General features: G+C 26.5%; 1 protein-coding gene across 2 annotated transcripts in view; it reads right to left on the bottom strand.

Moving 5' to 3' along the window:
• nau (myogenic-determination protein nautilus) overlaps positions 1-10,875 on the bottom strand; it is an 81,320-nt gene continuing 70,445 nt past the window's right edge. Inside the window, exon 7 of one of the 2 annotated variants that reach the window (XM_016072711.4) lies at positions 1-875. In XM_016072711.4, coding sequence (XP_015928197.2) covers positions 742-875 — 134 coding nt within the window. In that variant the 3' untranslated portion in view covers positions 1-741. The remainder of the gene's footprint in view (positions 876-10,875) is intronic. The other variant, XM_016072713.4, reaches the window with a different exon arrangement.

Genomic DNA, 10,875 nt, shown 5'->3' with positions numbered 1-10,875 from the left:
ATCTCAAAAAGTTTTTTTATTTTTATTTATAATAGGTCTGATATAAAACTATTACATTTTTAAAGACACATTCTACATTCTTTGATCATTTGTGATCAGTTCTGTTTTAAATAATTATTGAAAGATAAAATCAGATGATAAAATCGTAACATTGAAAACAAAATCAATAAACATTTCTATAAATAAATGCCGGCATTTTCGGTACATTCCGTTTTGTTAAAATAAATACATAGATACAATAAGAGTTGCATTGAAAAAATAAATAATGTAGACAGTTGCTAAAAATATTGCACTTTGCTTGTAATTTGGCATCAATTGATTATTGTTTTTATTTTGACATTTTTTATTGATTTTTCATACTAAATTTGACAAAAATCAATTTCAAATTAAAGAGACAATTGCAGCAGTTTTTTGCATTGGTGCACAACATGATCCTTCTGGGGTATAAATATTTTTCTTCAAATTATATAATTCATAAGCAATGTCAAACTCATGCTTTTTTTGTCATCTAAAATAAAGCAATCAACAAAATATTTTTGAAAAATCAAAAATTTCATTATCCAATCAACTGTCACATTGTTGATCTTCTGAGAAACTAAAAGAATCCTTAAGATTTGAGAAGTATTTGTAAAGAAATAATTTTCATTATTAGACATTTTATGACTTCATATTTTTACATAAATCTACGCAGTTTCTTTGGTAAAAAGTTTTTTAAATGTTCATAATTTTATTTATCCATAATCAAGTGGGTCTGTTATCTGTTGCCATGGAAACGGTTGTTATAAGATTATTTGCATTGGAGGTTATGCTTTCTACAATTAAAGATAGACAGTCCAAGCTTGAAACTGGTGACGAACCTTGTGTTTCGTTTGTTCCTGAAAGAAAAAATAAAGAAAATAATAATGAGAAAGAGAATGTATTCGAAAATAAAATTCAAAATTACAGAATATAAAAATTGTATAAAATATTTTTAGATTCTTAAAATCATTACTTTGGAAAACTAAATGATTTATATTGGCTATATAAATTCCAGTTGGCTATATAAATAGACACATAGAACAAATTCATACAAGATATAACACAATGAGGACAAAAACAACAAAAAAGAGAGATTAAGGAAGAAAATTTAAAAAAAATGTTATTTACTGCTCATAAGCTGCAAGTATAACTCATAAAATTATAAAATAAGTTGGGATCAAAATTACAAGGATAAGCACTTTGGTAGTCATAAGCCCAGAATTGAGTCGGCTGTTCAACGACGGTTATAAAATATAAATTTTATAAGGCTGAATTTAAATTATAAAATTTTAATATTAAAGAGGCTGAAATTTAATTATAATTTTTTTTCGTATATTGATGATTTTAGAAAAATTATAAGCATTTAAAAAAATTAAAAAATATTTATTAAATACGAGAAGATTTTTAACCATGTATTTGCACATGTAAAATATTAAAATTTAGTTAACAAAGAAAATTTTAATTATAACTATCAACTCTACTATTTTATATAGAATTTAACTACATTAATTGTATATCCATCGTTTTTTTTTTTTTTTTTTTTTTTTTTTTTATCAGCTTTGGAATAGCTTGTCTATTTGTTTTTTCGATAAATAAACATTGCTACAAGTTCTTTTAATTCTATCCACTTGATTAAAATTGTACTTAAATAAATGTTTTTAGAAACATTAGAATTCCATGTAGTTAGTTTATATATATATTAAGTTTAAAATCATTTCAATTATAGTATAAATCAGTAATGCAGATATTTTCTTCTTTTTTAATACTTAAATCCAAAAAATTTAAATGAATGTTGAGTCATAATTACGAAGCAAGACTTATTCCTCGGGATGATTATTATTTAACAAAATCATATAATTTTGAAAATTAAAGATAATTAAATCATCAATAATTATAAAAATAAATTTAATATTAAGAGAATAGTTTCTTTCAATAAAGTGTAAAAATAACTTAGTGAGGAATAATTAGACTCTAGTGGTATTCCATCAATTTGAACAAAAATATTTTTCCATTGTAGAGATAAATGTTAAAAAGACAAAAATTAATTAGAATTTTCCAATAATCACAATCGTAATCAGGGATATTTTAATAATCACAGTAATAACGTAAAGAACATCTTTTTGTTTAGAAAGGGGAATGCTATTTAAGCGATCTTGGAAATCAGAAGTCGCAATAGAATTAATTTTATTTTGCTTAATAAATTCCAAAATAAGTTGATTATTAGTGATAATGGAAGAAAAAACTTCTTTAATAATATTGCTAATAATTTTGCGTTAATAGTTAGATAATAGTTAGTTTAATAGTTAGAGAAAATAGTGCCAGGTTTAATTAGGTAAGTATAAGACCCACAAGTGATTGTTCTAAATTTAATAGGAATTTTATGAAATTTTGGACGGATTATTAAGAATAGAAATCGTATATTATTAGTTTTAATTTTTAACCACTTAAATAAAGATTAAACAAATTTTAATGATAATATTATTATTTAAATTACAAAGCATAAAATTGTTATAATTATTTAACTCCTTATTTAAAAATTCAACATAGAATTTTTTACAGAAAGAATGCATAATTATTGTTAACTTTGTCGATGGGGGGTAAATACACAATTTCCTCGCAACCCATGTTTTCTGAATTTTCTTAACTTCTAAAATTTTCTTTAAAAAATATTATTAAAAAAATTAAAAATATGTAATAAAAAGCGGGAAAACAAAAAATTAAAAGATATAACCTTTTCATCTGCTCACACGATTATATCCGGAAAATCAGTGCTTTCTAATCTTGTATCAATATAGCCAAAGCGTGAAATAATGTCAGGAGTACTCAAAGAAATTGAAATAGAAATTAAAATCGAACACATTAAGTAAAAAATATATCACTCAAAAAACAGAATATAAAATTTAAAGAAAATGCAGAAACAAAACATGTGTTGAACACTCTATTCGGGGAAATATAAAAATAAACTTATAACTTGCATGCAGTCCTTTTTGCGGATTTAATCGAATGAACTGATCATGAAATTATATCTTTTCATTATTTTGTTTTCTGGAATTTTAATAATATAATTTAATATTTTTATTTTTCATGTTTTCTCTCTCTCTCTCTGTATATATGTATAATATATATATATATATATATATATATATATATATATATATATATATATATATATATATATATATATATATATATATATATATATATATATATATATATATATATATATATATATATATATATATATATATATATATATATATATATATATATATATATATATATATTGTCCGTCACAAAAATAAATTTAAAGAAAATAAATATAAAATAATAAATTCTTTTTTTACATTTTTGTAAATTTAAATTTTGTTTGCATCAATTGATTGGCCTATTTAAAGTTAGGTCTTTGAAAATTAAGATATCATTTACATTAATTAGTTTATTTAAAGCTAAGTCCTCGAAAATTAAAATTTTGAAAAACATATCATGAGACCAAATGTTTAATTCTTGACTTAATGATCAAAATCTTTTATGTTTGCCATCTTAGTTTGCAAACTGTACGTAGCTTTACAAAATAATATTAACTTTATTTATTTACTGTTATTTGTGGGAAAATTTTGACTTCGGGTAACTATTAATACTCAGAAACATCCAGAAAAACTTTTTTAAAGTAACCATGTGCATTTTATCCTCGTGAATCTTATTAAAAAGTGACACAATTTTTGCAGCTATTGAAGTTGACGCGGAACTCGACATCATACTTTTTTAATTTATATCAACAATAACTTTCACGCCACAATGGAATGATTCTGAAACTCTTTCAGAAACTCAAAAAAAAAAAAAAAAAAAAAAAAACGGTTGCCCACAATTCAGCCCAACTTAATTCCCTGTGTGTCTCTCGACAGAAATAAACAAGGTTTAAGTTGTAAGGAATGCAAAAAATATCTTTTCTTCGCGAGACTTTGTAAATAACGCGACCGAATTTATGTCGCAGCGGTCGTTTTTGGCGACATCACCAACTAATCGCGCGATGAAAACTTCCACAATTAATGACGTACACCCCCCTCTCCCTCAAAATGGGGGTTTCGAAAGAATTAGGAGTTAATCGCTATTTCTGGGGAGGAGAAGGTCCATTAGTGTAATTTAGTGAGGTGACATTTTTCACACGCTGGAAATAAAATGTCCGTGAAAATGGTGTGCGGTTGAAACGTGAAATGTTCTAGAAAAAAAAAAGTTGAAAAAAAATTTTTTTTTTCCTCTCTCCTACTTCCTTTTCGTTTTGGTTTGTAACTCAAAACGTAAGATATCTTTTATGTAAAATTATTTCTTGCCACACAAAATGATAGTTTGGCTCACTAAAGAAACCTCCGCCCGTAATATGTGAGTACAGTAAAAAAGAAACCTGGCAATAAAATGACGGATATGACCGCTCATGAATCTTCACGCCAATTTGGCTTAATTCCACTGCATTTGCATGCCAAAGTGACATCAAGAAGTAATTAATGTAATACTATTTAAGTTGTGCATTCTTTTTTTTTTAAATGATAAGTAAGAAAGCCTTTTAAACGCATGTTTAATTGTATTATAAAAGATGTATAGTAATTAAGAAAAAGACATCAACCTGAATAACTTTTGGTCTAACGGTATAACTTTTGGAACGGTCTAAGGATAGGATTCCTTGTGTTAATAATTTAACGTTTTGGGTACGTCGCCATATCTCGACAGCTTTTTAAGTGAAACGAAAACCCTTTGTATGTAATTTTAAAAATCGAATAGAATCGAATTCGAAGATCCAAAGATACTTCCATGTAAAAAATAATTTTCATTTTTTTGTAACATCATTTTTACTGTTTTTTTTTAACAATAGTCGAAAAAATTTTGAATCGTAAGGCATAAAATGCTTTACGTCATTTTAAACTATGTAATTTTGAATAACAAAGTAAAAATTTAAATGAAATCAATCGAATAGTCTCTGAGTTATGAAAGTTTTAAAAAAAGTTGTATACTATAATTTTTACCTAAAATTAAAATAATTTTTAATTAAAAACATGTAATATCTTTAAAAAACAAAAAAATTATTATCCTCTGAAACCAAATTACCAATTAGTGTATCATGAAACAGTAAATTTTAGAATGTATTTTTATTATATTGAGTTTATAAACCAGTGTAACTAAAATTAACTAAAATTTCTTAAACTAAACTAAACTTAAAACTAAAACTAAAACGTTAAACTAAAATTTCACTACATGATAAATATACAGTGCACCAAAATAAAACGGGTCATCCTGAATAACTTATGATCTAATGATCGGATCTTCACGTTCTTGGATTCAATCTTAATGATTTGAGGGGGTAATCTTACATATGCTGATCAATAGGATCTGACAATATTTTGAGTTTCGAAATTAGATACAAAAACGTTCTTCCTCTAAATAAACATATCTAATTAATAGCTGTAGGCGATTATAGCTGAGATAGCTATTACTTAAGCTAATTAATGGCAGTAGACGATGTTTCTAGTTTCGAAATCGGCTACAAAAATGCTAATTCTCTGACGAGATATTTTTTTTTTTTTTTTGCAATGTAGAAAATAGAGTTTCAACAGATAAGAAGGAAATTAGAAACTATTAATGTTAATTTCCCTTTTTGCATATTTCATTACATCCAGAGGTTTTTTTTTTTTTTTTTTTTTTTTTTTTTTTTTGTTATGTGATTCAACATATTTTTGACCACAGTTATGAAATTCGATTATCCAAAAATAATTTCAGGTAAAAATTTGTTTTAAATATTTAAATGCTATGCTTTAGAACATGTAAATTAAAATAAATGTATTGTATAATTCACATCTTATAATGTGTTAGCATTCGTTTCGTATTTTGCAAGTGATAATTATCTCAATGTAATCCCTCCACTCTGACTTTTAATTTGAATGCAATGACAAATTTTCTGTGCTGTTAAAGCGATTAAATGATTATCTTTCCTAAATAATTATATATGAAATGCGATATAAATCTAAAAACACTAGAAAAGATTTAAAAGCAATTTTTACTATGATTTCAGTTTTCGATAATTGATAATGTATACATAAATATTATAACTGTACAACTTTAACACCCATAACCGCAGCTGTTTTGGGTGTTCAAGTTTACGTTGCTTTCTGTTTTGTTGCACAAAAACTTTAAGACTTATAAATTTGAAAATACTAAGTAACGTAAAAAAAACGCCATGAATACAGTAGAGTAAAAAAAATTAACATTCGATAATTAATTCGCGATTTATTAACTGTTTGGTTACAAAAATCATCATGTGCACTGCTCTCATTCAAAAAAATAAACTACAAACTCGAAATTCAGGTTGCAGAGAAAACTATTTTTTTATTTAAGAGCTTGACGTGCATTCGTTTTGAAATTTCAATTTGTTTGAACATTATTAGAATTTTATATGATTTTTTCCTCAAATTTTTTTTCTCTTTTATTTATTTCTTTTCCTGTTTATTTACTTATTTATTACTCATTGGCAAAATGGGTGTTGGTTTGGATTTGATGGCGTCCACACACTTTTCAACAGTGCTCAAGAGTAATAGTAAACAGTGCGCATGCGTCGTCATTGCATGCGTTGCTATGGCGACCGCTGCTGTTTTTCTTTTCATTTTCACTCTATCAGGCATTTTTACATAATAATAATTTAAAATATTTTTATATTCCTTTATTATTGACGTATAATGACTGGCTTGTCGGTGATTTCAATATAAATATGAATGCTGAAGAAGGAAAAGTATTTTGTGACGTCAAGAAACACGTGCATAGACAGGATACGAAAATCTGTCTGACGACAAATATCAATTGAGACAGTTTTTGCAACCCATGATTTGAAATGCTGTGGCGTTTAACGGAGTCAATCCAGAGAGAAAAAGCGTTTGACCAATGGGCAACCAGTGATCGTAATTAGGCGATCACAGCTTTTTTTATTTTTGTTTTATTTGATGTAAAAATAAATTAGGAAAATAGAGAAAAATACTGCCTATTTTTACTTATTTTATTTTTTTATTTATGTACTTATTTATGTATTTCTTATTTTATTTTGTTAAATTATTTAATTATTTATTTTTTGCTTTACGTTATAGTTTGTTTCGATGCATAGAAACTATAAGTCTAACAGACTTGAAATCGTGGAGATAAGTAGACAAATGTAGTAGGAGCACAAATGAAAAAGAAATATTTGGAATCCAATTATAAGTTCCTGAATTATCAACTGCCAAACTTGAAAGTGAAAAATACCATGCAACCCAATCTCCTCCCAGAGCGAGCAGGGATACTATGGAATGATACAATGGGAGTGATACCATGGAATAAATAAATACGATGGAATAAGTAAAGAAAAACTTTCGATACTTAATTCAAGAGTTACTAACTATTTACTTATTAAAAATCATCGAGCAGGCCGCTCTGCAGCATTCAAAAAAGCAACTATAAAGTCGAAATTCTGCATGCAGAGAAGACAATTATTATTTAAGAACTTAACGTGAGTTTGTTTTAAAATTTTAATTTGTTTGAAAATTAAAAGAATTTTATATTGAGTTTTTTTCACAATTTTGATTCATCTTTTTTTTATTTATTTACTTATTTATTGCTTTACGTTACAGTTTGTTTTGATCCGCTGAAACTATAAGACTTGCAAAGTTAAAATCGCACAGATAAGTAGACAAATGTACCAGGAATACTATGAAAAAAGAAATATTTGAAATCCAATTATTATGAGAATTATCAACTGTTAAACTTGTAAGTTAAAAATACCATACAGCCCAATCTCCACGCAGAGCGAGCAGGGGCGGAGCCTCCTAGTAACTCATAAAAATGATATGTTAGGAGTAAACTTTATTTCTGTTGTGACAAAATATGATTTTTCTCATAAATCTGTCCACAAATGTTTATGTTCACCTTTCCTCCACAAGTGTAAACAAAACAGTCGCATATCACCACACATTCAAGTAAAACAAGCGCGTCAGGCGACATAAAGCATTTAAAAACTGGCCATTTTGTGAAGTTAACGGTGTGGTAAACAGTGGCAATTCACCTAAAGACGGCACAAGTCAAACACGCTGAAAAATATGACGTTTCTTAGTTTTCTTCGCCAAGATGTCTTTTGATGTTTCCTCGCCAAGAAGTTTCTTTTATTAGTTTGTAGCCGATTCAGGCAAAAGACGTGTTGAGGATAAAGAATGTAGTTAATGCTCGAATCTAAGCCCCTTAAACCACAATCGTTAATTATTGCTATTGTTTCACGGTGTTCGTAAATCTGTCAAATGTGTTCTAAAAATTTAAGTATTTGATGCTCCAGATTCTTGTAGATTCAGAAAAAAACAGTTCTTAACTGCGTTTAGCAAGAATTTTAGAACCACAGAAATAGAAAAGTAATTGAGACTTATAGCTATTTTCGATGCTTGAAATCTTTACAGGCTTTTTACGAAATAAAATGTGTTTACCATAAATTATGCCTGAAAAGTCTATTGTGAGAAGTGTTTTCTTCAATTATTTTATTTGTATTATTATTACACAGCTCTAGTTTAAGAAATGAGCTATTTTTACTCAACATTAATAAAGAGATATTAGGGAGGAATTTTTTTCGAAATATCTTCTGGAGGAATAAAACACACAACAATATGACGCCTTTTTTATTATTTTGTCGTTTTTTAAAAACTGTACTATACGGGGAAAAAAACTAATAATACAGGAAAAAAAGTTCCGGTTACATATTTGTATATATATATATATATATTTATATATATATTATACTTTCTTTTGGAGACCTAGCTTGAAAGTCTGTTTACTACAGGAGTTTTTTGTTATTTTTCGATACTTTTTTTTTTCAATGGTAACATCTTTCAAAAAATATTCTGCATGAAAGCGAAATAGTTTTTTGGAATACGTTCGTTTTTGTAATGAGTACTTTCCGTTTCTGAACAGAAATTTATTAAATTGATAATCAGACGGCTAAGTTTTTCTTTTAAAAATGAGAAAAATTCAAAGGATTTAACAAAAAGCTTACTAACTGATTTTTAAAAATTTAACTGATTCTCTTAGATGAGGCTTAGATAGATATTATCCCCCTCATCTAACGAATGATGAGGATGTTAGACGGATGATGAGGTGGGTTTCGATAGGTAAGAGTTAGATCACCGCTAAAATACTAATAAAAAAATAGACAGTTTTTACAATATATGCTTAATTGTTTTTGAAAAACTTAACAAGAACTGGGTGAAAAACATTTATTTGAATCATTCAAAATCTTGTAATTTTTCTGATAAATAAATAAAATTAAAAAAATTCAAATCCATTTTTTTAAAATTAATCTTGCGTCCTTTAACGGAAATGCATAAGAGAGAGGTAGATATCCTAAATTACTTTCCATCTAAAGAGAGTATTCTTGGATACAATAATTTACATAAAAGAAATTTCTGTAAAATATATACCTCTACTTAAAATTCATTTCGAAAACAGTCTTGAAAAGCATTTTTTTAAAGTTTTAATGTCTCACACGTTTCTTAAAATAATACAAATTTATCGAAGAAGAAAATTATTATGTTTAGACCTACGAATGATCAAATTCTATAAAACATTACTTAACATTTAAATCACATTTTAAACGATTATCTTTAAGCCTTATTTATTAAACATTTATCTTTGATTATTTCAATTTAAGTACAAACAAGAATATTTATATGTATGGGAAGCTAACTTGTCCCCTGTAAAAATACTGAATACGTTGGCATGGACAATGAATTAATTGCACTAAAAAACGAAAATTTGAGTAAGTCATAAAATAAAAGTATTATATTACACGGCAACTGCTAAATGACGGAAGTTAAAAGATTAGGTCACGACATAGGCGTATAATCCAGTTTTAGTTGTTTTTTACCCCATTGAACAAAGAGACAAAATAGGTAGACGAATTTTTCAAACTTAAATATGTGCTTAATTATAAAACTTTTTTTTTCATTTAAAAACAACGATTCAAAATAAAGATGACCGTAATAAATGCCGATGACTGGCAATATTGATTTAAAACATTCGATATTTGAGTTTAAAAATTAAACAAAGAAACATATGCAGGTAATAAGGAATAGGGATGGTAATTCCCTTCGTAATTAATAGTTAAATTTATTAAATAACTGAAGTATTGTAAAAAAAAAAATTATTCAATTTAAGTTGATTTTTTTTCTTCCAAAAGTGGATTGTCGTATTTTTATTATTTTATTCATTCAAAAATAAATTTGAGAATGAAAGTTTTTGAAAATAAAAAGACTATGAGAATGGAAGAAAAGTTTTTACAAAATTCTTATGGGGAAATTTGGGCTATACTGATTTTCATGTAATTCTGTTTAAGGTATCTTCAGCCTTAGCTTACTTTTAGCAAAAGAAGATTTATTTTTACTTTTACAGTTCAAAACCTGTTATTTTAAATGTCTATCAAACTGCTCATTTATAGATAAATCTCTTTCAGATATTATTCAATATTTGTAGTTAAATGTTTAAAAATAAAAAATAAAAATATATAAAAATTGTTAGACGAACAAATTTTAAAAATTTCTATCTTAATTATATTATTTTTATTTCAGTCGCAATTTCCGTTAGCCGAATAAAATTAATCATCGATCACAATCATGCTGTATTTCATAACATTCGCGATATCTGTTGATCCGACGATTAACTGATGCCGTGAAATAAAAGGGGCGATAAAAGCGAATTCAGCTTCCTAAGTACAACATGTTGGTGAGGCGATAATCAGCTACTCGACTTTCCAATGAAAGCACGAAATAAAAGTTTTAATTGAAATAATATATTAGTATTTCTTCCCCTTAA

The sequence above is a fragment of the Parasteatoda tepidariorum genome, chromosome 9 (genome assembly GCF_982258835.1).
Source record: "Parasteatoda tepidariorum strain Cologne lab strain chromosome 9, Ptep-v5.0, whole genome shotgun sequence".
Classification (NCBI taxonomy): domain Eukaryota; kingdom Metazoa; phylum Arthropoda; class Arachnida; order Araneae; family Theridiidae; genus Parasteatoda; species Parasteatoda tepidariorum.
The sequence above is the reverse complement of the archived record's forward strand: the minus strand, read 5'-3'. Positions and strand labels throughout refer to the sequence as shown.